The sequence below is a fragment of the Melanostigma gelatinosum genome, assembly GCF_949748355.1.
Source record: "Melanostigma gelatinosum genome assembly, chromosome: 15".
Lineage (NCBI taxonomy): Eukaryota > Metazoa > Chordata > Actinopteri > Perciformes > Zoarcidae > Melanostigma > Melanostigma gelatinosum.
The window spans coordinates 4,591,860-4,619,498 of NC_136648.1; the positions used below are offsets into that span (position 1 = coordinate 4,591,860).

General features: G+C 44.2%; 4 protein-coding genes across 4 annotated transcripts; 1 reads left to right on the forward strand and 3 right to left on the reverse strand.

Annotated features, from left to right (window-relative positions):
• Positions 1-821: 821 nt before the first annotated feature.
• LOC306789748 (uncharacterized protein) lies at positions 822-6,135 on the reverse strand (the record flags this gene model as incomplete). The annotated part of the gene is made up of 4 exons (XM_079285821.1): positions 822-2,854; positions 3,317-4,252; positions 4,785-5,408; positions 5,907-6,135. 4 exons carry the CDS (start codon positions 6,133-6,135, stop codon positions 2,130-2,132), a joined length of 2,514 nt encoding a protein of 837 aa, XP_079141947.1. The 3' UTR covers positions 822-2,129.
• Positions 6,136-7,058: 923 nt separating this feature from the next.
• On the reverse strand, positions 7,059-10,317 carry LOC306788702 (uncharacterized protein; the record flags this gene model as incomplete). The annotated part of the gene is made up of 2 exons (XM_079284306.1): positions 7,059-9,090; positions 10,044-10,317. The coding sequence occupies 2 exons, from the start codon at positions 10,315-10,317 to the stop codon at positions 8,117-8,119; spliced, it is 1,248 nt and encodes a 415-aa protein (XP_079140432.1). The 3' UTR covers positions 7,059-8,116.
• Positions 10,318-10,877: 560 nt separating this feature from the next.
• On the reverse strand, positions 10,878-22,218 carry LOC306789749 (uncharacterized protein). Its single transcript, XM_079285822.1, has 15 exons — positions 22,158-22,218; positions 21,207-21,592; positions 18,283-18,385; positions 18,030-18,174; positions 17,285-17,367; positions 16,899-17,006; positions 16,339-16,457; positions 15,999-16,173; positions 15,640-15,737; positions 15,337-15,408; positions 14,509-15,074; positions 14,325-14,460; positions 14,050-14,234; positions 13,324-13,925; positions 10,878-12,931 (listed from the first exon to the last, which is right to left on the reverse strand). Exons 2-15 carry the CDS (start codon positions 21,292-21,294, stop codon positions 11,479-11,481), a joined length of 3,933 nt encoding a protein of 1,310 aa, XP_079141948.1. The 5' UTR covers positions 21,295-21,592; positions 22,158-22,218; the 3' UTR covers positions 10,878-11,478.
• LOC306789467 (uncharacterized protein) lies at positions 19,136-27,532 on the forward strand. The gene is made up of 5 exons (XM_079285432.1): positions 19,136-19,199; positions 24,062-24,294; positions 24,377-24,480; positions 25,013-25,103; positions 25,741-27,532. The coding sequence occupies exons 2-5, from the start codon at positions 24,081-24,083 to the stop codon at positions 26,706-26,708; spliced, it is 1,377 nt and encodes a 458-aa protein (XP_079141558.1). The 5' UTR covers positions 19,136-19,199; positions 24,062-24,080; the 3' UTR covers positions 26,709-27,532.
• The last annotated feature ends 107 nt before the right edge of the window (positions 27,533-27,639 follow it).

Below are 27,639 nucleotides of genomic sequence, written 5' to 3' on the forward strand. Positions count from 1 at the left end.
TGAATGTGGAAGCCCTGGAAGGAAAGGAGGTAACGTGAGAGAAGTAACAAAAGGGTGCGTGAAGAGCAAGTGGTGCAAGAAAGATTAAGCGTTCAACAATCATATATTTACACTTCTCGAGTTCAAGTAAAGCTGTTCTATAACGAAGATGTTACATTTAAAGCTCCTCCAATGGCTTGAAATTCTTTACACTTCTTGTCTTTTAAGAGGGGTGGTTCCCCCCCCCACCTCGTTTGGAAGTGAACATTGTGGATGTGTATGAAAGATTGGGTTGAAGTTACAGTTTATATTTAATTTGCTATCATTAGATATCTACACACTTAACTTCGCAAGAGGTGTTAAACAAAGTTTATTTCCTCCTGATATGTCCGGCTGAAAAATGCGATGTGAGTGTCATGACGTTTGAAGGACATGTGGCTTGTGAAAAATGGGCCCAATATGTACTTTGGTGACTATGAGGCAAAATAATCTGTGTTCACGTTCACTCCCATTGGAGTTAATAGAAACAGGACGTTTAGTCTCTTAAAGGGACAGGACAGCGGTAAAACCCACGTGACACAGAGACAGGAAGTTGACTCTCGGTGGGCCGGCTCCTTTCTGAACTCTCAGGTCAAAAGTCGCCATTTGTGCCAAATTTGAAGGAATCACTAGAACAGGACGGAGAAGAGGTCACAGTGATATTTGACTTTTGACCACCAAATGTTTGTGACAAATTGAAAGACATTCGCTGAAAGCGTTCAGAAGAACGGGACGGACAAGAGGTCAAGGTGAGCTTTGACGGACGGACCACCCGAAGACATGAAACCAGAGAGACTTCACAATTCATTTAACTTACGTTTTTTTATTCATTGAAAAATACGAAAAGCTAAACAAAGAAAAGCAGATTCTCCCAATATAACCGTCTGTTCAAACATAATCTAACATTCTGTACAATGTGATACACAGTTGCGATAGCAGTGAATCGCGCTACAGCCATTTCACATTTCTTTAGTTTAGCTTCATATGATTTAGCAATAACTTATTGCAGTTCTTTCCCTTTCTCCAAAAACAAAAAAAACATTACCCGGTCGGTTTGAAGTCCTGGCCGGACATCATCTGCTTTAAATCTGCCTTTTGAAAGACTATTGCTCAAACATGATCACAACATATTTACATGCAGCTCTGAAGGCCGTAGTAATGTGAGGTATACAGTACATTGGTGTAAGGGCTCGTTTGGCTCAACGTAAAATGAAGACACCAGTGTCTGTTTCATCAACAGCACACATCTCCATGAGAGACAAAGTAGTACCGCCACTGCGTCCTCCTATGAAGAGAAACGTGGCATTATTCCATATTTTCAGATTGTATAAACACAAAAGTGTGTCTTAGTACAAAAAAACAACAGTGGACTGTCTTATCAAAGCTTGATGAAACGGATTGATTTCACGTTTTTTCTTATTTGGCAGTAAAACATCTGAACAGAGAATAAACCAGTGCTAGATTTCTCCTTCTAATTCAGCCAAATTCCACGAAATACTTTTTTTTTTTTTTGCCAAAAAGTACATCATCATCAAACCCTACCTCTCAATGATGAACAAAAAGTGCGCTGACACATGAAAGCATGTCTCCAATCAGGAAATTCAGCACCAGTGCAAACATGACTCGTTCATTAAAGGGCACATTTCAGATGAAGTGTCATTGAAGGGACGTGAAGCATGCGATTCTGTGTGAGGTTACTTTAGTTTGGCGATGATAATATCATACTTTTAGTCGAGGCCATAATGTCTCGGGACTGGTTCACTTCTACCTGCACTCCAGTTAGTGCAGTGATCAACATTTACTTCATGTCAACGGACCATTACCGCATTCTTAAAACAAATGATTACAACAACTTAGACACCGTGACCGCTTCAGATGCCACGTGAAACACTGGACACTGGTTTGTAAGCGAAGGAGAGATGGAGATAGTCAACATGTTGTGGAAATGTGACAAAAAGATTGTTCTTAATAGTTACTGCATATAGAAAACAAATGTTTTGTTCTTGGAAGTATTTTTCCACGTCGTGTAATTTGCAAACTAATTACTCTACATGCAGCTTAAGGTGTAATTTCAGGACGCTAATCTGATTAAAAATCTTCCCGCATACCTCTCAGCTGAAGGATTGCTCCGTGACATTTTTACACTGGTGCCTCTGAAATGAACTGAAGCTATCAAAGCTCTGACCGCAAGTTGAGCATATAAAGCAATTTTGCCCGGTGGCGTCCTCTGCGCCACAGTTAACCGCACGATTGCCCGAGGCGGCCATATTAAATGCGAACCCTCCTCCCCGGTGAGTCCCGTCACTAACGGCTGCGTACTCTGCCACTGACCGCTCTTGTGTAACGTGTTGATCTTGCAGCTCAAGAGTCCCGTCAGGGCGTCTGGAACGCACACCCGTCGCCGAATACTGCCCAGCGTTTATCATTGCTTCCTCTTCTTTGTCGTTCAGAAAAGACACGTCTCTTATGGGCGACGTGTATCCCGGCCGCTCATTGGCCGCTCCGGCAGCAGGACTGAGGCGATACTTGACGTCGTGCAGCGCTACGCGGACGGTTTGTTCGGCGTCGCTGCTCTTCTCTATCCCAGGTGCCCACAGCCGACTGTGGTCGGTGCCGTTCTCGGTGCCTGCCTGACTCAGAGTGTGAAAGTCTTCCCCGTTTGGCTCCAGCTTCACCGTCACCGTCTGCTCACCAGCTGCCTCGCCGTACGCGCTGCCCAGCAACTGCTCCATTGAAGCCGCCAGTCCGGTCTTGGGTTCTGCCGGGTTCTGCGGCGATGGATTTTCGGCCATCGCAAACATCGGGTGATGTGCCTCCAGCACGTCCGTGCTCTCACCTGTTCGGGGAAAAGCAGGCGATAAATATGAAACGAGCAAATCAGATTTCACTTTGCTTTCACCTGCAGCAGTGATGCAAGACGTGGATCGAGTAAACGGTGGAGTTAAAATGACATATTGGTATTAAATATACGGTTAATTTAATATTTCCCCCGAAAGAGCTCCACCTCAAGACAAGGAAACGTTTCTAAAATTAAGAGACCACGCTTTGTTATGGATGTAGTCAACGTTTTGGTCACAAATTTATTTTAACGTTGTTGCTTTTTTAGCATAAATTCCCAACATTCATGGTCTTCAATGATACTGAACTAAAGATGTAGAGTTTTGGACTTTTGGTTGGACAAAAAAAGTAAATTGAATGTGACAACTTGGACTTGGGGATGAGCTGCAGCAGAGGGCCGCTGGTCGGATTCAAACCCGGGTCCGTAGCTTATCTGGGAATGACGCAGTTCATCGCTTACCAATTCTGTGCGTCTTCATGTGGCTCTTGAGGCTACTCTTCTGATTGAAGCACCTCCCGCACATATGGCAACTGTACGGCTTCTCCCCGGTGTGAATGCGTAAATGTCTCTCGAGGTGGCCGACGCGCTCGAACACCTTCCCACAGTACGAGCAGACGAAGCACTTCTTGGGTTTGACCAGCTGAAAAGACCTGCTCCCTCTCTGCAGGAGGTGATCCAGCGAGGTTCCAGCCGCACCGTGCAAACCTGCTTCACTCGGCATCGTGAGCGCGTCTGAGGAGCCGTAAGGCGCGTGGGAGACCATGCCGTTGCAGAGTTCCCCATACGGTTTCCCCGGAAAGGAGAATGTGCTACAAGAAGCTTCGACTGCTGGCGGAAGTAACTGAGCCATCCCCGGGAAGGACGCCGCGCTCTGAGCCGAGCTACCGAGATACTCCGTGTTGCTTTGAGCTTGCAACCTGGACATCCAGTGGTGGCTGTCCCTCGCAAACGCCGCTAAGTTCTCACTCAGGTCGTCGCCTCCTTCCCTTGACTGCTCGTCTCCTCCGAGAAACAGCGGCGGTGCTACGTTCTCCTCTGCAGGCTCACGCTTCACGTGTACGGGTGCCGAGAGGATGTCCTCGGTCTTCGGGAGATCGTCCACAGCCTTCACCTGGCTCTCTTCCTCAGGGCGAAGAGCATCCGTACGCGGATTCACCTCGGGGATGCACTTCTGTTCCATCTCGAGGAGTTTGGGCTGAAGAATATGCTTCTGTTCGCCTACTTCCATCTCGAGGGGTTTGGGCTGAAGAATATGCTTCTGTTCGCCTACTTCCATCTCGAGGAGTTTGGGCTGAAGAATATGCTTCTGTTCGCCTACTTCCATCTCGAGGGGTTTGGGCTGAAGAATATGCTTCTGTTCGCCTACTTCCATCTCGAGGAGTTTGGGCTGAATACCTGTTTAGGTAGAAAAAAAGACATCACATGTACTTTTACCGCCATATGCATCGGCCATGATGCATCCCAAACCAACCACAACACTTCTGTCAAATAACCAATACAGTATGAACTAGTACTTGTATTTAGAGCACAATAATGTGTGTGTGTTTGTGTGTGCACTTTGTAACAGAGAGCCAGTGATCACAGGTATCTAGGTTTGATCCCCAACGACCATGTGACCTTAGACACATAAATCCCCATCAGCTCCACAGCTAAAGGTCCCGACCTCCCCGAGCAGGAAAATACTCGGAAGAATGTCTTCATTTTCAGACAATTATAAAGAGAATATTGCCTGAGCAGACTCTTTTGGGACAACACCCTGCTTAGCATACAGATCTAACCGACACTTTAAAAAGTCTTTCACTCATTCATGGCAATGAGCTTCAGAGGACAAACTGTTTGGCCCAAAGGCAACTCTACAAGCAGTTGTTGACTAAAGGAAGGACTTCATTTGCTTAGAGTCTTAGACAATGAGGTACTTCTTACTTACATCTTCCATGAATCTTCATGTGCCCCTTCAGGCTGCACTTCTGATTGAACAGCCTCCCACATATCTCGCAGCGATACGGTTTCTCACCGGTGTGAATCCTTTTATGCCTCTCCAAGTGCCCGGCACGCTGAAAACATTTACCGCAGTACGAACACATGCAGCCTTTCTTAAACATCAACCTCTTCGCCGCCGCCGCCGCCGCCGTCCTCCTCCACACCGCGTTGTACGAGCTGCGATACGGACTGTAACCCAGCAGACCGCGGCTGAACGGGCTCGGCTGAAACCCACCGGAGCTGCTGCAGGGCGCAGCCGGTCCGGCGTCCAGAGGAGATTCAGGGAGACACGACAGAGAGTCGTGCCCTACATTTAAATAATCAGAGTGGTTGCGTCCCGTCTGAGTTTGCGTCGTCGGCGTCCATTGTGCGTTGTCCCTTTGATACAAGGCCGCTTCTTCTCCCAGCTGGGCAGGCTGTCCTCTGTTCTCTTCACTTCCTTCTTCCACAGGTTCACATTTCACCTGCACCTCAGGTATGGACAGGCCGTTACGGTCCGCATGGTTATGGTTCTTATCAGTGGGCCCATTTTCAAACAAGGTCCTCTCATCACCAACGACTCTCTGACTGTCTGTGGAGAGGCAATGAGAAAGTTGAACAACAGTGTATTAGTTTATTAAAATGAATAGAGTAGGAACAGAATAATGGTAATGACCAAGGGAGTGTATCCCAAGTTCCCAGGGTCCCCAAGTTCCCGAGTTCCCAGGGTCCCGAGTTCCCAAGTTCCCAGGGTCCCAGTGTCCCAAGTTCCCAGGGTCCCGAGTTCCCGAGTTCCCAGGGTCCCAAGTTCCCAGGGTCCTAAGTTCCCAGGGTCCTAAGTTCCCAGTACCCCATCATCACAGAAGCGTAGTACCCACCCTCCAGTTCCATTATCCTTCATTTGAAGTGTGTTTTTGTGCCCACCTGGCAAACACAAGCCCAATATTTACCCTCATTTCTAGCCCTAATAAACTCGTTCTCGTGTCTCCTACATCAGTGTAACACTACGGTGTGCTGTAAGACAAGTGCACCCTGGTTAACACGGTATATAACGGGTGTTTTGGGTCGGTCCGTGTCAGGTCCATCTCACCGTGGTCGTCGGGTCGCAGGGTCACGCTCTCCTGCAGCGACCTCAGCTCGCTGTGCAGAACCTCGATGTTGCTCTTCAGCTTCTGGATCTCGTTTTCTCGCTGACACATTTCCAGCCGCAACACCACCATGCCGTTCTCCACAACTTTGGCGATTTCTGCCACAGCTGCTTTGGATAAGGCATTGATTATGGAGGCTATCTGAGCCCGCAGAGCAACACTGCTCAGCATAGTTTTTTAAACAAAAACAACGTGGCGGGGGAAGCCCTGAACGCCACAGCGAGAGAAACGTGTCTGCAACTTCCTCGCCTGTTTAACTGGAACGAGCCATGGCTGAAGCCGCTGGACGCGTACGAACTGGGTGTTGGCTTTAATGTGGACCGCTTTTCCGCTAGCAGCAGCTAATTGGTACAAAAGAATAAACACAGGTTCTCGTTTTACGGAAGTGATGACATAAATACCGTAAAGACAGGCGGAAAGGCCCAACGCATATTGGGAAATAATCCAAGCAGCAGTAATATTATATGTATATAGGACATCTAGTCTAATAATAGGATAATAATTACATTATTTATAATTATAATATAATGTATATATATATATATTGTAAATTATATACGACTAGATATCCTATATACATTGCATTTATTGTATTTTATTTAAATGTAACAATGCCCATATGTATCATCCCTGTCAAATAAATTAATACAATTAAAATAAAAAAGTTGAAATGCACAGGAACACAATTTGTGGCATCAAATAGTAAACTCTAGATATGTCCGTCCATCTTTAGGAATTCTGATGGTCAGCGGGAAGAGTAGAGAAGAAAGGGCAAATAGAGAAAAAATGTATTATTTATCCAATATATCATGTATGAGTAATTATATTATGTATTAATAATCTGAATTTTTAAAGTAACTCAAGCTGTCAGATAAATGTAGTGCAGAACTTTTAATGTAAATGGCGGCTGTATGCATTTTAAAAAGCATCAAAATAGAGTGTTATCTTGTTTACCTCAGCAATATTTACTTTTGTGCCACCCATAACAAGCAGTATTGTGTTTCAGACCCCATGTATGAAAGAAAACACAATGAGTGATTAGACAACCATTAACTGACCTTACTTTATTTTTTAAAAGCATTTTAAGTCCCCTTTTCTCCCAACAAAATATGAATCAATTCAACCATATTCATAAAATAGAAAGTTCATATTCCAAACAAAAACAGCTAATAAATTGATCCATTTATAGTACATGTTACATATTTATATATGTATGTATTTGAAAATGATTCAGAGAAAACTAGAAAGACAAACCTTTAAGACAAAATGGGAACATTTACAAACTAACGTCAAGAGAAATCAAATCTCTACAGACGGATTTAAATTAACTGCAAATATTAAAACAATAAGTTCTTGCATTGGCACACACACCCAAACTATGACACATAATCACTGGTGCACCCAAATGATTGCATTGGGCCGCATGATACGTTGAATAAGCATCTCTTGTGTGACAAGTCATTTCAGGTCAAATACACGGCCGGTATCTGGAAAGGTCCGCCAAACACGAAGACAAAGGAACGTCACAAAAGTACCAACAGGGGAAAGGATGACCAGAACATTTCCAAGGCACTGAAACACCTCAAACAGTGAGATGAAACTGGAAAACAGAACGTGGTGCACCGACCCAACGTTTTCTCTCCCGATACAGATTCCTGTACCTGAGGTGAGGATATCCGTCAATGCAGAGCACTGATCCGACACACGTGCCCTCTTTCTCTGAAACAGCGTGGAACGAACTGGAATCATTATTTTGCAACATGAGCCATGAAAAAACACATGTAGGCTGCGATGACTGAATTAATTCAACTGGCAGCAGAGGCACTACACTTCATGATATTGACAGTAAAGTTGATTTGGTTTGGATCGTTCATGGCAGATACCCAAGCCGCTTCATAAAGTCAGTATCGGCACCGTAACACAGCTTCCGTCATACACGATAATACAGATAACAGCATGTGTTTGGGGTATGGTTGGGCGATATGAGTTAATTTCCATAAAGCACACTGTTCAGAGAAATTCATAAATATAACAACCTGGCTTTCCTGCTTTGCCCCCTGAAATACATGCTGGGCATTCTGTGGCTGCATGCAATGCATCATAAACTGTCAAAGTACACTGAGCGAATTCTCTCAGTGAGGGTGAAGTATCGCTATCGCCCTTGCTGGTGAACCTTTTCGTGTATTTTGAGGTTACCCAGCACAGTGAAGGTTTTACTACACTGTCCACATCTGTAGGGCTTCAGCCCGCTGTGGAACCGCTCGTGTCTGGTGCAGTTGTCCTGCCTCGAAAACATCTTGCCGCAGATTTTGCAGCTAAACGGCCTCTCCCCCGTGTGCACGCTCTGGTGCGTCTTCAGTCGCGTCTTCTGCGTGAAGGATTTCCCGCATTCGAGGCACCGGTAAGGTTTGTAGAACTGGTGGCAGGCCTTGTGCTCTTCCAGCTGACACATGCGAGGGAAACCCCTGTTGCAGACCAAGCAGATGAACGGTTTGTGATTTGTTCTCCAAACATTCAGTGGCGTTTTTACTCTCGGGTTGTTTGTACCGAGGATGGGATTTTCTGTGTTTAGTCCGAACGTCTTCGCCGCCGACGTCTGTGCGTGAGGCGGGGCCAGTGACGGCCCGGCCTGTTGGTCCTGACTGACTGCAGGGTGTGAAGCATGTCTGATCCGTTCATTATGAACCGACTCTAAAGTGGCGCTTCCCATGCACGCAGGTCGAATCTCCACCTCTACTTTTATCGGCACACTTAAGGAAGCATCTGCGATTTCCTCTGCTGCCGTTGATGAAGAGTTACTGGATCTTTCTGTGTTCCTATGAGCGGCGTATTGCTCGGCCTGAGGGGGGAGGATCTGTAGGTGCGGCTGCATTGCAAGAGAGCTTTCGTCAAACATGCTGCAGGCAGGAGGAGGCCAGATCGGGTCATCTCGCTCCGCCGCCTCGAAGCAAATGCCCACCGTTATCGCGTCGTCTGTTGTTTCCTGGGTGGCGAGTTCCGCGGGCTCGTGTTTCACCGCTGGCCTCGTGTCGTGGCTCTCCTCTGTTCCAGGGCCAGGCTCGCATGGGGAGAGAGCAGCCTTTGCCTCCAGATACACGGCACATGTTTTCTGATCGTGCTTTTTATCTGAAATTGACAGAAAAAAAAATATGTAAGTTAAAAACCTGTGAAAATAACATATGAAAGCAGTCAACCTGGATAACTGCGTAGGTCATTAGAACTACTTGCCCTACATTTGGGTACGAAGCTTGTTCGTTATCCCTGAGGACAGTAAGAGCTTGTGGCTATTTACTTATCCTGTTGGAAGATGTCCATTTCTGGAGGAGCATGAAATTACTTTTCCTGAACACAACACATGAACTCCGCATCAACTCAGTGAGCATACTACGTCCATTGCATCAACTTACTACTGTAAACTTTCCACCATCAGAATTGCTTGCGAGTTTATATTTAGTAAATTCTAGAGCTAAAAATGATGAATCAATAAGTGAATCAACTTTTATGTTTTGGACTTTTTCTCAGACAAAACAAGCAATTTAAGTCATTTTGGACTTTAATTGTGATGGTCATTTTCACTGTTATTCTGACACTGTACCAACCAATAATGAAAATATCAATTCATTTGCTCATCAATTGGGTTGATTAACGGTTTTATTTTTGTTCTCAGATGACAGTAAACTGCATGTATTTCTGTTTTGAGCTGCCGTTTGGATAAAACAAGCAATTTGAGGATGTCATCTCGGACATTTTTTCTTACAGATGCAGCACAACCATCTAAGTTAGTAATCCAACTTCACTATCCAAAATGTAATACTTTGAGTTTGGCAATGTATAGATAAAATGAAAAACACGAATGCCTAATGTTGTACTTACAGTCTAATAAATAAGATTGTATTAAAATGAAGGATTCATCTTTAAGCCAAATGTAACAGTAGACCATAAACAATCGTTCAGGATCTTAAGTTATATTCTAACATGCAACACATGTTGTTTAAACGAATGCAAACTCTGAATTTCATAGTTTTTGAATGAAGTTTGGTTGTGATGGTTCCCTCGTGCAGAACCAGATGAGGACTAACCGCCTCGGAGGACCTGATTCCCGGCTGCTGTTTGCTCCCGATCGTCCTCCGCAGCTCGGCACGTGGCTGCTGCTTCCTGAGCGTTGCAGAGTTCAACCTCCATTCGCTTCAAACTTCTTTTGAGCTCCTGGATCTCACTGTCTTTCCGACACATCTCCAAGCACAGGACCACACTTCCGTCCTCCACCAGCTTCGTTATTTCTGCGACCGCAGCCTTCGTTAAAACATCCATGATGGAGGCCATCTGCGTAGCAAAAGAGGAGGCGAAAGACATCCTGCCGAGTGAAATTAAAAACACGGTTAGACGCAAAAGTCACGCTTCATTAAACAGCTGGGGCTTCTGCAGTGAGGCACACAGCTGTTTTATTTTGGTTTACTTCCGGGAAAATTACAGGACGGATGTTACGTGGTAGGCAGATGTAGACGTAACTGGCGTAACTCTTCTAATAAACGTGAATCACAAATCTCCATCCCACTTTTCAGTTGACAACAAGAAAAAGTACCTACTGTCAAATATCAAATTATTTATTCATACCAAATTCACACAAGCAAATTCTTAAACCAATTTCTAGTTTATTGTCTTTCTGTGTCAAACTGCAAATACACAATTGCATAAAAACTGTATTAAAATGTGAAAAACTGTAGACATTTAACTCTCAAGCCGTATGCCATATTTACATATATTATTATTATAATAATAATGCAACGGCTCTATCTAGTTTCAAGAGAGTTTAAGTTAATAAACATGAAGAAAAATAATGAACAATAATAATGATTATAAAAATAAAGGACAGACACTATCTTGGAAACATGTTTTTATTCCCATAACCAAGAAATAACCTTTACTTTTGCAGACATTATATTCATCACTCATTCTCTTTCAAATCTAATATTTAACTATATACTTATACCGTTTATCGATACATATGACCTTCCGTATACAATATACTTTATATGATTACAAAGTATGGAATTGAACGACAACTGCAGACAGGAGTGAGCTGGATTTAAGACGAATCGCTTTACCTTTTGTAACGTTTTACAGACCTCGAGCATGGAAGCTATGAATGTTCTGGGTTTTAAATGTAATATTTCATCCTCGACGTGTTTCAGCAGCTCTTCACCTTTCGTCTGGCCTCTTGGTTTGCTTACAGTTTCAGTTTTATTTAACTTCAGGTAGCATAATTGCAGCTATTCCTTTATTAGCTTCCTGATGGGGTGTTGCATTTCGTCCATCACTTTTCCCTCATTACCTGTCGGCTCTCTCTACAGTTCTTTCTCCAATAAAAAATACTTAACATCTTCAGTAGCATTGCATAGACAATACTGAAACTTATTCTGAATGAAAAATACAGCCCCTTATGCTACGCATAGAAAAATAGTTTGTACAGTCAAAATCACTTCAAATCAACATAGAGACAAAGAAAAAGAACCTTCACTGTACTTCATTTCCCCAATCCCGCTGCCTCTCCTTCTCCTTCTCGCACTCTTTCTCCTTCTCTCGCCTTATGGTGGCTTTGGCAACAGCCTCGTCAAAACACATGCTGAGGGGACTGTTTCTGCTCGAGTCCCTGGTGGCGTTTTCCTCCCCGTCCCTCCTCCTTTCCCCCTCTCCTTTCTCCCCTCCCCAGAGTGTTGGCCTCTCCTTCCTCCCCCTGCCCTCGTCTTCGCCGTCTCCCACCCAGACCTTGTCCTGCTCTGTTGGGACCCTCGCCGTGTTTTCTCTTCTATCTCTTTGCTGCTGCTGCTGTCGGAGTGTCAGGGCGGTGATTTTGCAGTGCTGCGGCTTCGGAGGCACGACCGGCACCGCTTTGGCTTGGTAAACCTTTGGATGTTTGGAGATGACCAGTTTCCTTCCTACTCCTCCTTGGCTGCTGTCACTTTCCTCACATTTTCTGCCCTCGTTCGATTCCCTCACGTCACACCTGGCCTCTTTAACTTGTTTATCTACACTTGGCTGCGTTTTACGTTGCTCATCAGCTCTCTCTTTGTCATCGTTGTCTTTCTCTTTCTCTTTTGGAACTACTTCTTCTCTTTCGTGATGCTGTGCTTCGTCATTGATGGCAGGATTCCTGTGAATTGGGTCTAGTTCACTTGTCTGTGGTAAGTTAGCCTCTTTTTCCTCAAACTCTCGCTGCATCTCTGGGTCTGTGAGCTTTTCTTCAACCTTCTCCGTTGATTCTTCCACTACCTCGACTCTGACTTCTGCCTTGTTTGGCTCTCCTTCGTCAACTTCCAACATTTCCTCTCCTGAAACCTTTGCTGCCGGCACTTCCTCGTCTCCAACTCTGACATCTTTGACCGTATCTCCCTCCCAAGCAAAACTTGCATCCATCTTCTCAACCTCTATCATTTCCCACATAACAAGTTCAACACAAGTTTCCCTGCCTGTCTGCCAAAGTGCACTATCCTGCTCTTTGTCACCTCCCTGCATCTTTTCTTCCTGTTTTTCTTCAGCCGTCACTTCATTGCCCTCCTCGGTGGATTCTTCCCACATGTTATCATCACTTTCTTCTATCCCCGGTACCATTTCTTGACCTATGTCTTCTATCTCTTTGTTTACCTCACTGTCCTCTCCCTCATCATGGTCTCTCTCTTTTGTTGGCTGTTCTGTTGCACTTACAGGAAAGTCTCTGAACTCCTCTGAAGAAATGTCAACAATGTCTTCCTGCGTAGCACGAGGAACTTCATCACAAGGTGGATAATCACTGTGATGATTGTCAAACATGTCCGCCTCGTCCTCCTCGATGTTCAGGTCGGCCACGGCGCTTGATTCATCATCGCTGGGCGGTGGAAAGTCAGCGTAGCCGTAGGCTGATGCCTCTGGAGGGAGAAGCTGTTCTTTGTCACTTTCAGAATCCTCCATGACGTCTTCCTCTGTGGCTTTGCTGCGGATGAATGACAGATAGATATATTTAAGAAAGCAATATCCTGCTTTGGAAAACTGGTTTGTAAGGTTTGTAAAATTAAGTTCCAGTGAATTTTGATGATTTTACATTTATTCATTGATATGAGCTAAACCCACTGTGCAGCAGGATGAGATCTACTTTTTGCATATTTCGTACGGACTTGACTTTATTTACGTCAATATTTGCAAACATTTGAATACTTGTTTGCTGTGCAATGGTCTTTATCACTACAAGCGACTCCTTTCGCATTACATGTCTAACCTGATATACAAATCCTGTTTAAAGCAGCCTTAAAGGTGCATTCTGTGATGAATACTGCATCGGTACAGGGGTACATATTGTGTTAAATGTCAAATCGGAATGCGTTTCACCTCTGTCTATTGTTTTCCAGTTGGTCTCTTCCCCGGTGATCTTCCTCTTCCTTCTTTGTGATCTCCTCTTCTCTCAGTCCATCTTCATCCCCTTTGTCGTTCACTTCCACCTGCTCCTGGTCTGCAGCAGTTGATTCTTTACATGCAGCAAATTCAACGTTCAACTGGCATTCTCCGTCCTCAGAGCTCCTTGACTGGTGCACAGGAACCCCAGCAAGAGGGCAGCTGTCCTGTTTATCAGTGTCCGTATCTGAGGTCAAATCATCTAAAAAGAAGTTCGCGGGAAGGCTTTTAGCAAAGATAGTCTCATCATCCTCACTACTGTACTCATGATCATCACTGTCTTCCACTGCAGCCTCCTCTTCAGAGCAGGACTCCGCCGATCCGAAGACGAGTGAGGTCATGTAAGGCAAGCTGAGGGATTTAGTGTGTCGGTTTTGTGAGTCGATGCTGAGCGGCCTGTGTAGATTTAACTCTGTCTGGCTCTGGGCTGGTGCGTCAGGGCCTGGTTGCAGGTCCGCCTGCAGCTCGGCAGGAGCTTCATCCATAACGTCATACTCCTCATCCGAGTGACCTGGAGGTTCAACGGAGAACTCGTGCACCTGAGAGGTGAAAAGAGACAGAAAAGTGGAAAAGAGTGCAAGGCAGAAAACTTCACATGTATCTTTTCCACCTTTAAATAGAGTTCAAAGCTCGTCTGTACTGTACAGATCAAGCAACACACACCTGTTGGGGGCCACTGCAGTCCATGTGGTCCAGGAAATCAAAGTTATCTTGAACGTAGCCAGACAGCTCCTGGTCGTCCTCCTCCACTTCCGTTGAATTGAGGACGTTGGAAGCATCGAACACACAGTCATCGCCACGCTGAGTCGCCTCGGGCTGACAATCAACCTGCGTCACCCCTTTCATGTCTGTGAATGAACCATGAGACGACCTTACATTATTTATTCATGTGGTACAGACAAAATAAACTCCAACGGTTACGAAATTGGTGAAATTACCCATGTATTCATCGACATCATTATCTGCCTCAGCGTTGGAGGTCTGGCTTTTGGCTCGTTGCTCTCTGGACACACATGGACCTTCCACCACCAGCTCCGGCTTACATTCTTCTCTGACCTCCTCCTCCTTCTCCTCCTTCTCCTCCTTCTTTTCTTTCCCTTTTTCCTCCCCACCACCACCTACCACCTCACTCCCTTCTGCATCCACGACTCCTCCCCCGTCTGTCCCTTTCCCCTTGGGACTTTTCTCTTCTTCCTCAACCTTTCGGCTTTCTTCCACCTTCCTTAACACTGCTCTGCTTTCCCTCCTCCCCACCTTCCCTCGTCCCTCCTTACCTTCCACTCTATCTACTCCTTCTCTATCCCTGGCCCGGTGGATGACCCTGTCGCCCCCGCCCCCTTGCAGCACCCCTAATGCCAGGTTAGATGTGATATGCAGGGGTACAGTAACCATGGTGGGCCCCGTGATGTGCATGGCTGCTCTTCGGCCTTTAGTGGAGAGCCCTGGGGATCTGGACTGTAGAGTATCGCTGTCTGAGAGTCCTAAACTTTCGGGGTCAAGGGCCGTGTAGGTGCCCTGGGTCCCCGTACCCCCGCTCACTAACCCTGTTCCCCTGCGGTAGGTTACAGCGTATTCACTGCCACCTAACGCACCGGCGGATGCCGTGACCTCGGCGCCGGACTGGGGGGAGGGGGTGACCAGGGGAGACATGTGGGTGGACGGAGGACGCTGGGCCGTATGTCTGGAACCTGGAAAAATACAGACAGATGAGACCGCAGGCGCAGTTTGACGGTTTAATGTCGCTAGCTGTTTAATAGACTAGTCCCAATGCTGATGATACGGAGTAACATGGACGTTGTTTATGGAAGGACATTTTGAGTATTTCAAATGTCCTTTTTAAATGATTGATTCGTCATTTTTAAACTCAGTGTGTAAAGAGTTAATTGAACTATTGTTGAAATCTTCATTCATTGTTCTGATTAAATATGTTGGTAAATATGTGAGCAGCACCTTCATTTGGAAAGGGCGACATGCTGAGGGAGTCCATGCTTCTCGCTGGTCTCAAAGCAGGCCTGTCTTTCTCTGGAACAAAGAAACAAGTATTTAGAACATCAGTGTTCAACAGAAATGTCAGAGAAGTGAGTGATCTTCCCCTGTACACAAGTATAAACTCGAATGAGAGGTTTTTACATGTTGAATCTGTTATTGTAGAATGTGGGGAAAATATAATAAACACATTGCAATCGATTTAAAAGGAAATTATCAAGGATAGGAGCGACGACCAGGACTAATAACCATGACGAGGTTTTGTACCTTTGGATGAGTGTTTGTGTTTCCGCCGTGGGTCGTGGAATCGTCCTCCGATGTTGAAGATGGACATCCACTTCCTGCCTTTGAGAGATCCTTTCCTCCTGAACGAGACACAGAAAAGAAGTCTCGGGATCCTTTTTTCTAAGATTCAACGATGTAATGTTATAATTGCAGCAAACTTAAATCAGGTCTAATATGAGATACGGGTCTCTCAACGCCTGCATGGTGAATGTTACTTTCATAGAATCTGTTTATTTCCTAAGCTGCAACATGTACCAGCTGATAATGATTGACCTTTGACTTCTGTATGAAAAACGTCCTATCAACCACATCTGGCATAGTAAATGAATGAGTCTCCTCACTTGTCAGTGCCTTCGATGATTGCGTGGTATGGTCTGATGGGTAGAGGACCGTCTCCTGGACTGATATGACCATAGTGGGGGAAAGGATAAGTAGAAGCGGACTTGAGAATCCCTTCCTCCTGATTGGGCATTGGTGACGGGGAGGGGAGGGACTTCCTTCTCTCATCTGATTCACCTGAATACGGCAGAAGTAGGTCAGTAGTGCAGTGTTGCACAGGTAAGTGTGTGTGTGCTCTCAGCTCGGTTCCAGACTTCTCACTTGCTGCTCAAACAGCTGCATTTCATACAGAACATATGAAGTGAAACAATATTCAGTGTTATTATCATGCTGGTGTGTTACCTTGTTCAGGAAACAGCTGAGGGACGTGTGTGAGGATGAACTCCACCACGATGGACTGAACCCGGACCTCCATGAAGGCTGCTGTGCCGTTAAACCCAGACGCCTCAATGTCCTTTGACCTGAACATACAGATTCATTCATTCATTGAGGAAGAATGGAAGAAATGTAATCCATGTTGGAAAGGAAGAAGCAAGGACGAACACAAGTGAATAATTAAATGGGCAGAATGAATGAATACTGAAAGAAATGAAGGACAGTGAAGGAAAATGAAGAAAGAAAACGTGTAAAAATGTATAATATCGTCACATTAGGTCATTTGAATCATGTATATTTACGAGCTTATAGTGGGTAAACACATTGGAGAAAGCAGCAAGAATAGGCTCGATTTCTATTTTTTAAAACAGCCCACAGCATGATTACAAATCAATCCCCAAACACAAACGGCTTTTGTGGATTTCCCTGCAGAGTCCGGGCAGATTGTGGCTCAGTGTCTTGCTCATAGGAACCTCACCAGACATAGACCACACATATATTTTTGATACATAATAATGTTAGCAAACCTGAGCAGATTGGGGGCCCAGACGATGGCCAAGTTCCTGGAGTGCATGTTGGTCTCTGAGCAATATGAGGCCATTCTGACAAGATGGCGCATCAGAAACTCCAGAGTCCTGTCAGCAAGAAAGTGAAGCGTCAACGTCGATGAGTAAATACAAATAAAAGTAAACTGGCCAAATAATTTAGTTCTATATCAATTACCTTTTTAATTACCAAAATCATGTTGTACAGGGTTTCTCAGGACAAATGGCGTCGTGAGATCTTTATGTATTTCTGTGGGTTTGCTACCCAACGCAACAGTGTAATTCCAAACCTTCTCCTGCCTGGGTTCCGAAAGGTTGAGTCCCTATCTGAGCAAGAGGCAGGTTTAGATTGTAACACTGGACTCTACCTGTGATGTGGAGGTGGTAGTTCCTTCAGCACATCTCTGATCTTTACCAGCCTCTCCTCCTCCAGCTGGATGGCCACAGCCTCCTGTAACACAGAGGTGACTCTGAATCAATAAGTAAGTACAATGTATCAACTTAATTCAGATTAAATTGATGATTTACAGACACCATGAATGAATTGGCAGGGAAGGTGCTTTACAGAGGTGGGACCAATTCATTGTTTTGCAAGTCACAAGTCTCAAGTGGTTGGACTTAAGTCCCAAGTCTTAACCTTTGTCATAAAGCGCTCTTCATCACATGTGATGCCATTTGCCACCCCATCTGTAATGTTTGACTCAGACGTATTGCATACTCATTTTGTGTTTTAGGTCTTGCGTGCAGACAAAATACTCTTTGGTGTCATTTTTTTCAGCTGCCGCTAACGTGACGTTCAAATTCACGTAACGGATTTGTGGATCTGGGGACTGAAGTGTCAACTTGCTGGGAATGACTAGTGTAAACGTTCGTAGATTCAGGAAATGAAATAATTGGATTCTGTAATTGTTGGGCTGAGAGGAAGGTATTAAGTCCAACTGGGGTCACGGGTCACTAGTTTTAAAGTCCAAGTCTTTTTTGAATTTGTCAAGTCAAATTTGTGACTCGAGTGTGACTGGAGCCAACACCTCTGGTACTTTATACCCCAGTGATCAGCCACTGGGTGGGGTAGTGGTGGTGGTGGTGGTGGTGTGAAATGTCTGAGCTACTCACAGCAAACTTGTCATAGAGCTGGTATGTGAGCAGAGGGTTTGGCAGCTCTCTGAAATAGGCTTTACACAGAGAGCTGACACAGTGGATGTCCTGCAGGTACAGATCCTTGTTCAGATCTGGACTCCCGTCGCTCTCAAACTCCCCCCTGTTTGCATGCACACACATAGATTAAATTCATGTCAACACATTCAACAGGCGTCATTACAACTTTGCTGCATTATACATTTGCAGATGTAGTGTCAAAGAAACTTACCTCAGTTTCTGTATGTTGGACGACACTCCAGACAACCTGTAGATGCCGTCCACGACTCCATGTTTCTCAACATACTCACTGCAGCATTGCAAGACCTGAGGAACTGTGCGAGGCGGTAAATGAATGAAATGATCAATATCATATCATGCAAAATGTTCAATTTGTTAACTTGGAACATACACATGCAGTTGTTATGTATTTTGTCTGCATGTTTCTCTATGTTTCATTCGTTATCAGTTCTTCTTTTATTCGACATTGACACCGAGTTGTGATTGAAACGTCATGTTTACGGAGAATAAAAGAAGCCCTGGGGATTGATTGATAATAATGTATGGATGTGCATGTACCGCATTGTGATTGCCAAATATGTCAAGTACAAAACACATTGTACAAATATGTTTTAGCATTAGCGGTGCAACGGTTCAACAAGCCCACAGTTCAGTTTCTTTTGTGTTTTTTGGGGTCACGGTTTCAGTTTGGTTTCTTTTGCACATTAGTGAGAAGAAAAACGTGTTTTAACTAGAAAATATCTAAATAAATAGATAGAGTGATTGATTAATAGTAGTGCTGGGCAAGTTAACGTGTTATTATCGCGTTAACGCATTCATTAATTGACGCCGCCAATTATTTTACAGCGCGTTAACGCATTTCTTTTATTTTGAAAGTCCGTGGAGGAAGTCTTCAGCAGACTACGTTGATGCAGCTTGTTGGAGAAGTTTAGATAAACAAGCGAGACAAGCGGCGTTACAACGTGCACCAGCTGCTGCTCTGCCTGCAGACGACTGGACATCGCCGCGGTAAAGTCAACAGACACTTACATGTTAGTGCACCTCTATGCTGACATTCACGGTAAACGCATTCAAACGGCACAGATCGGGAGCGAGCGAAGGAATTTGAAAGTTAGCGGAAAGATTAACGTGAGACAACATCCGTTTTCTTCAGACGAACATCCGGTTTTCAGAATAAGATGCCAACAAAGTATGAATTATATTCACATTAAATATAAAACATGCTACCTGCATATCGTGAGTTAAAGGGAAAATATGCATGTGATATAAGAATGATATAATATAAGAAATATGATCGCTACTGTGTAAAGAGAATACTGCTGTTAAAAATAACCTTATTTGTTTTAATAAGTGTTTGCAAACCAAATGTTATTGCCCTTTTGTTCATACAGCAGTACTTTTAAAATAAAGTGCGCAATACACTACTTTTGAATTCATTATTGAACTTTGTCATAACAATGTGATTAATCGCGACGAATCGGAAAACATCCATGCGATTAATGGTGATTAAATATTTTAATCGTTGCCCAGCACTAATTAACAGTAATGAATGATACTTCCATGGTATATCAAGTCGTAACACTGGCAGGCTACTTAATGGTCCTCTTCTATCTCTCTGGCACCTGATTAAATAAGTTAGCAGGCGGATTGGATGCTGGTTCAACAAGTCCATGGTTCGGTTTGTTCGTCATTGAGCGGTTCGTCAGTTCGGTTTTGCATCTCTAATCATCATCGTATCATAACATGTTCAAAGCGTGGCGTATGAGTACTGTATCAAATCATGTAAGACAATTTAATAGATACATTTTTTTATGACATAAATGATTTTGGGAAACTAACCTTTTGCCAGAAATATCCAAACAACTATTTTATGGATTGCTCTAAAATGTCGTACAGACATTCACGGTCCACAGAGGATGAATTACAGACTTTGGTGATCCTCTGACATTTCCTCCTGCGTCACCATGAGGTTCCTATTCGTGGTTTTGTGGAGCCAAATGTCTCAACAACTACTGAATGGATTGCTACAGACATTCCTGTTCCCCTCAGCATGAATTGTAATAAGTCGAATGATCCTCTGACTTTTCATCTTGCGCTCTCATCAGTTCAATATTTCAATATGTCCAATACTTGTCCATGAGCACACACCCACGGAACTAAAGACATTCCCATCAGCCTCAGCTGTGCTTTGTCTTTAGTGCTAATTGGCAAATGCTAGCATGCTAACACGCTGAACTAGGATTGTGAACATGGGAAACATTTCACCTGCTTAACATCAGAATGTTAACATTGTCATTGCGAGAGTGTTAGCATGCTCACACACACATTAGCATTTAGCTCAACGCACAGCCTCAGAGAGCCGCTAGCATGGCTGCAGACTCTTGTTACGAGCTGAAGGAAAATTAATTGCCAATCTATAAACATTGTTATTGATTGGTCAGGGCTATTTTCACAATTCAAATTGCAAACAAATGAATGGAAGTTTCAATTGCAGTTGGAATCGTAAATATATGTTCAGCCACATATAAACGTCAAAAGTCACGAAAACCATCTTGCCTTAAGATTTGATGGAGTATTGAGAAGGATAACATCAGTAGGCTGTAAGCTGTGAGTGATTCCCAGGGAAAACACAGCTGAGATCATAAAACTCCCTGAAAGGTCTCCTCAATTCAGGACCGTGTCATAGTACGTACTCACAAGAGCATGTAAGTAGACCTGGTGTGGTTAATGGTGCGTGGTTTGAGTCTTAACAAAGAAATAATTGAACAAGCACAAAAGAAGGCACACCGGCGAGTCCTTTTTTAGCCTCATACGTGCAAAATGAGAAACCAAGCATTTTAAAAACATGACGAATGTTCTGACCACATAGGATGAGTAACTGACAAAACGCTGTCTCCAGTCAGTCCCGTTCAATGATTCTTCTGTCAACTGTAGGGTGACGTTTAGAGGATGTCGTTTGTGGTTTTGAAATATTCACAAAAACAGATTGAGTGACACTTCTATCCTGTCAGATTGAACGAGGATATCTATCCATATCCATACGCACATTTCTACATCAACATTGCGTGGTTATTCGGGCGACTTTGTTTAGACAACACTGTTGTTTCTGGTGACGTAACATGTCTGTTCACTTACTCTCTTGAGAGGAGGCGGTCAGGTGCTCCAGCAGATCACATCCAAACACCTTCTCCTTGTTCCCTCCTTTTCTCCGAACTCTCCGCATCTCTTCCTGTCTGCCGATCCACCTTCACATTCAGACCCGCCCGAGCTGCTCCGCTTGCGACCGTCAGACCGACTGAGTGTCTGTGCGGCTGCCGGATGTGTTGCCCAACTCGGTTGACGTGACACTGACTTTGTAGAAGGCGCTGCACATGTCACAGATTTGACCGTGCGGCTGCTTCTGTTTCCTTTGCCTCAGTGCATGTTGTTGGCTGCAGGTTGTTTCCTCTGTAAGCTGCGTTGCATTGGAGTTCATATGTCAAAGCTTGAGTGTTAGGACATACTTTGGTTTAACTTCCACCCTGCAAAAGCACAAATAACAAAAGTTTCTTTGAGCAGACACCAGCGGCACGATGCAGACAACAATCTCCCCCAAAATCAAACAACAAATTGCATTGAATCCCCAGCGAGCAAATGTGGCTCTCCACTTCCCCCCTGATGCACTCAATTTATTTTTTCGAATGAAAGGCCACACCCTTGTCTCTGTACTTCTCCTATTCAGTGAAGTGAGCCTCTGAATGTTTCACTTTAATCACAACCATAAAGTCTCTCTGTGCCGGCGGACCCACCGAAACCTCCACACCTGAGGACTGAGCCCAGCACGGGCCGGTCTGTCCTCTCTGCCCACATGTTACGGCCATTGCGGCCTCCTTTTTTTTTTTTTTCAACTGCAGCGGAAGTCGAGCACTCTTTACGCCTGAACATATCTTACAGACATTGATACTCACTCCCCACTGCCTCCATCTTCCTGACACCTGCCACTGCTATCCTTTTCTCCACCATCCCTCCCCGTCTGTCCACTTTTTACGAAAGAGTCTCAGTGTAGAAATGTGAGGAGCTAAAACGTTAAAAAGCGAGTGTTCCTACCTTCACTCTGCAGCGGCACACAAGTAGCAGCATAAAATGATGACGCAAGAAACCACTAAACTTCCCCTGTCAACTTCCTGAGTGTCTCTCCTTCTCTTGTGCTTTCTCTCTGTATGTGGCCCACAGTTTCTCCGCCTCTGCTGACTGAGTAGGGAAATCAGTTGCATCTATTTCCCTTTATGTGTCGTGTTTGTCTCCCCGTGTAGACCGAGCTGCATGTGTGCTTGTTCCCCTCACAGTGAGAAATGGACAATAAGTGCACGTATAAGACAAGTTCAACTCATTTCAGCCCATTTCCTTTGACTGTGTCAGGTGAACATCAATGCTACATGCCAATACAACCCCCGACACACAGAGCCCCAGTGAGTACTGTAGAAGGAACACAAAGTACAACAAAGGCTTAGAAAGTACTGGTACAATCACCACAAATGATTGCTACAAATTACTACGAAGATTAACTGTCCTGAAAACCCAGAAATCATGCCACAACAGAAACTAAAATTAGCACAAATAAACCACAAATTAGCACACATGACTGTCAAACAGTAACACATATTGCAGCAATCACTAAAATTGACTGGAAACAACCAGGAAGCATATCCAAATTCAGTAAGGATTAAATACCTGGATATTAATTGGTTGTTAGGGTACTATGCAATATTGTATGGAATTGAATGCTAATAATGGATTATCACATACAATACTGCAGTTTTTGTAATAGTCTGTGACACTGTAGTACCGTGTCTCTGGTAGTTTGTGGCAGTACCAGTTGCCTGGGTCTTTCCTCAGAGGTCACAAATGGCGTTATTAAGGATAATAAATAATTTACCAATGTTTTATAGAGCTATTTAAGCCATTAATAAGAGCAAAATTTGATTTGCCAGGTTGTGAAAAATCCCTTTGTCTGGTGTTTATACCTTCTAAGATATCTGTCTAATAATGCAGATGTAAACGTTGGTAATCCATTAAAACATGCTTGTGGGTTTCACACTTTCTAATATGTCATTAAAGGCAATATGCTAATAAATGTATTTTGTTCCGAATTCTCCAGAACTAGAGTGCATTACTTTCACTATTACTGGCTTGTAAATGATCGATACACAATTAATAAATGAGTTATTAAATTGCAACATATAAACACTTACCAGGGGTGACTTACCAGAGAGTGGTAGAGCGAATACACTGACTGTCTGCTCCTCTCTGACACACAACCACATATCTAAATATTGGCATAATGCTCATGACGTTGATGAGATGTATCGCTTAATATAAGCGTATTAATTACACTTTGATCATTCTTGAGTAAGTAGTTGCTAAAATCATGAAAAATAATATTTTATACTTGGACACTATTTTAAGTAACTTTTGTTGTTTCATAACAAGAAAATAAAAGTAGTATTTGCAACTTTGCAAATGTCTTTTATCACCTGGATTCACCGAGTGTAGCGTAAATTCTGACTTCCGCCGCTGAAGAGTGCGGATATATTTGAGTATTTACGGTAATACAACAAGTGATGCTGTAACGTTAATCTCGTTGTAAATTCCAGGACGTCCCTAAGAGGCGGAAGTAACGATAATTTACAACACTGTCAACATTAAGAAAGGACATAACCTTTCCCAACGTGTGTTGGTTTCATGTAGCCGAATGCGTTGAAGTATATTCGTTAAAAATGTATTATTTGTGTGACTAAACCAGAGAGGGCGTGAGACCGCCCGTGCGAACAGCGCGGTAAAACAAAACGAGCGACTCTCTCGTCCCAACCCTCGCCGGAAGAAATTTGCAGCTCAAGTGCAACACAGCACTCACTCCTCCGACCAGCCATTTGTGTACATTCTCCCTCTGAAAGTGAGCGATATACAGACGCGTACAGGATAATATATTTATTCTGTATTTGAATAAGAAGCGGACGTCGGCGTTCAACAATGGAGAACAGCGGCTTCCAGAGCCAGCTGCTGTCCGTCATGGAGGTCCTGGCCAAAGCGGCCGTGGCGGAGATAAACCGGAGTGTGGATGTCAGCTGCGCGGTGCTCCGGCTGGAGGTGAGCCAGAGCCGGCGGGACATCGACCTGCTGCAGAGGAAGTGTGAGGGGATGGAGGCAGAGCTGAGGAGGACCCGGAGGAGAGCCAGGAGGAAAGGTCAGCTTTCTTTAATGTCCTGGTGTTCAAAAATCATCTGTAGTTCCTGCTGATAAAATGTGTTTTTATTCTTCTTCTTTAGTGTTTTATCCTCCTGCAGCGGAGAGATTCTCTCCTTTCGTCAAAGTGGTGCTGAACAAAGAGAGCACAGGCTGGGAGGCTGAGGCTCAAAATCAACCCCAGCAGGTATGAAGACGACAACATATTATAGATATGTTGATTAATCAATGTGTGGTTATAAACAGGGAATAATTAATACAAAAGGCTTACCACAGTTTCCCAGAGCTCAAATGTTGAGTCTTTAAATTGCTTGTTTTGTCTGACCAACAGTCCAAAACACAAATATATTACATTTACAGTTGAAATGAACATAACGTCATCAAATCCTTATATTTGATACGCTACATCAATGGCTGTTTTCATTTGGTAGATACAAAATAATTGATGAAAAGTGTTATTTTATGTATCTTGTTAACCCCACTCAATAGAGACAACTTTTTGGGGGAACAACTATTGTACTGTTTGTCAACTTAACAAAGTGAAATAAAATGGGTAAACACAAAACAATAAATATGAATTGAATGTAGTTGACTTTCAACTTGAATTATGTCTCAGTAAATGTATGCATCTTTAGATGTAATACCAGCGTAGATGGGTTTTTCCTTTACTTGTGTGTGTGGTAGTTCATCAGTGTATTCATATTGAGCTGGTGTTGCAGTGTGCAGACATGCAGCCTGCTGATGAAGCTGAACACATCCTGATCAAAGAGGAGTGTGAAGAGGAGGAGAACGACTCGGATGACAAACTGAGTGAGTTCAATCAGACGCTTCCGTTGCTCCTCACATGATCGGCGTAAACTTTTAAAGATCGCTGTGGCAGCGTGTGTACGATTACAGAACACGTGACTGAAAATACCCACATTTCTCAGCACATTTGAATGAGTCATTGTTTCAGAGTAGAGAATGGAGATAAAGAGAAGAGAGTTCAGCCTCAGTGTGGAAACATCTCTTAGAATAACACCATTGATCACCATTGGTATGAATGATTCTGTGCAGGTCACAAACATAGCTGCTGTTAACCATGATGAGCTACACACCCGGTGCTTTCAGTCAGCCAATCACAATGCAAACAACACAATAAAGTTGCATTGATGTGCAACTTTAATGAAAGTCATTAACCATGAACCACCAGTGTGAGCGTTCTCAACACATGTGAAGCAGCACAAATGTAATGAATTCAGGTCCTCAGCTTGTGTTTGAATCGTCTTTTTGATCTCCTCAGACGTCAGTTCAGGTTCTGGTCCAGTTGCTATTTAAATGTTTTGCACACTGCTGTTTGTAAATAAACATAGGATTGATTATTATAAGATTTGGTAAGAGATTTGTTTGTCTCAGAGCTTGAAAACCTCCACTTTAAGACGATGTGCGCCTCCTGTGCTTTCTTTAGTCTCTGGAGCCGAGCAGCCGCCATGTTTCGACGCCTCACAAGCCGCCCAGACCGACGGCTTCGTGGAGCGGTACCACTCAGCCGAGGACCCAGCCGACCCCGGATCTCTGGTTTCCCCGGCAGACGTCTACGACGCGTTCCCGGAGCAGCAGCAGCCGGACGGACGGCGTAACGAGGCAGAGCTCGTGGTGAAACACGAGAACGAGGAAGAGCCCTACGAGAACGCAGCGCCTCTCGATCCGGCCCACAGGTTTGTGACGGAGGAGGGCGACCGCCAGCTGTGGTCGTCCGACCCGTGCGGGGACGCCGGTGATCCGAGCTTCTCGTGCGCCGAGCATCAGTTTGAGCCGATTGCCTTCGTGTTCCCGTCCCAGAGCGGACTGCATTTGGACGGCACGGTGCCTCAGATTCACTCGGTAGGGAAATCACATTCAGTGGTGAGTGCGGCACGCATGAAAAGACGAGCCAGAGCGTTGGGATTCAAGAGATCACAACCAGAGGAAGGACACGGTGCGTTATCTCAGATCAACACCATGGATCAGTGCTCGATTCCTCAACAATCGCAGCTTCAGTACAGAGATTCGCCTCAAGTGAGGAACCCAAACGAGGATTCGACGCCGCCAAACCCGGCGGCCTCTTCTTTCTGCGGACACAACCGCAGCGGCGGTTTCGGCCTGGCGAGGAGGATGAGGACGCCCTGGAGGTCCGGCATCGGCGAGAAGAGGTTCAGCTGCACGTACTGCGACAAAAGCTTCGTGAGGTTCAGTCAGCTCAAGGAGCACCTGAGGAGTCACACGGGGGAGAAGCCGTTCAGCTGCCTGCAGTGCGGCCGGAGCTTCACCAAACAGTGCAACCTCATCAGGCACGCGGTGGTCCACAGCGGGGAGAAGCCCTACGAGTGCTCGCTGTGCGGGAAGTGCTTCACGCAGCGCTCCAGCCTCAAGTCGCATCAGAAAACAGCGCACTGAGTTCACAGCGGTGCCTTTTATACGTCTGACTCAGTCAACCTTTTTGTCGTTTAAAACAGTTTTCAAGTTATAATATTTACCGTAATACAATTTTGATAAAAATGAGACTGGAATGGTGATACATGTATGTTTATTTTGAATTTATGCTTTCCTTCCTCTCTCTGCAGCCACTAGTTTCCAATCCTTTCTGCAGGTATGTTAGTGCGTTAGTGGACTCTTCCAACAGTTAATAACTGACTAAATGTTTGGACGGAGTTCAGTTAGCTTCCTGAAACCGGAGCACAAATACAAACTCTCTAAACACAGTAGATCAGTGCATCCAGCCTGCTATGGCCCTTTAAATGCGTCTCTTCCTGTTTTGAAATTGCTCCGTATGTCTTGGTGAGTTCAACGAACACCTTTACTACTTTGGTCTTTATTTGTTTTTAATATTTTGTGTGTGTTATCTTTTGAAAAGCACCAACAGTCACATTATATTGTAATATATATATATATATATATATATATATATATATATATATATATAGTGCTCGTTTTACATGTTTTGTTGTCAGTGATGCACATTAGGAGAAGTTCTCTACACAGACAGAAATATGAAGGATACTCATTAAAAATATATTTTAAATAAGGACGTCTGCTGGTCCCGTGTTTCACCAAACTAAAACCTGTCAGATTTATTGGTGCCAGAGGTGAACTACACAGAAGACAGGACCAAATGTTACTGATTATTATTATTATTGTTGGTCATTGTTATGTTGGACATTGTAAGTTAATGAGCAAAAGTGAGGCTGAGTTTGTGCCTCGAATGTGTGATCATTAAAGTCTTTACTTGATTTTTACCATGTCAAACAAAAAATATGTTTTTTTGTTATCAGATGTATTCAATCAATGTCTTTTCCCTTATTTCATATTTTCATAAAATACATATAAT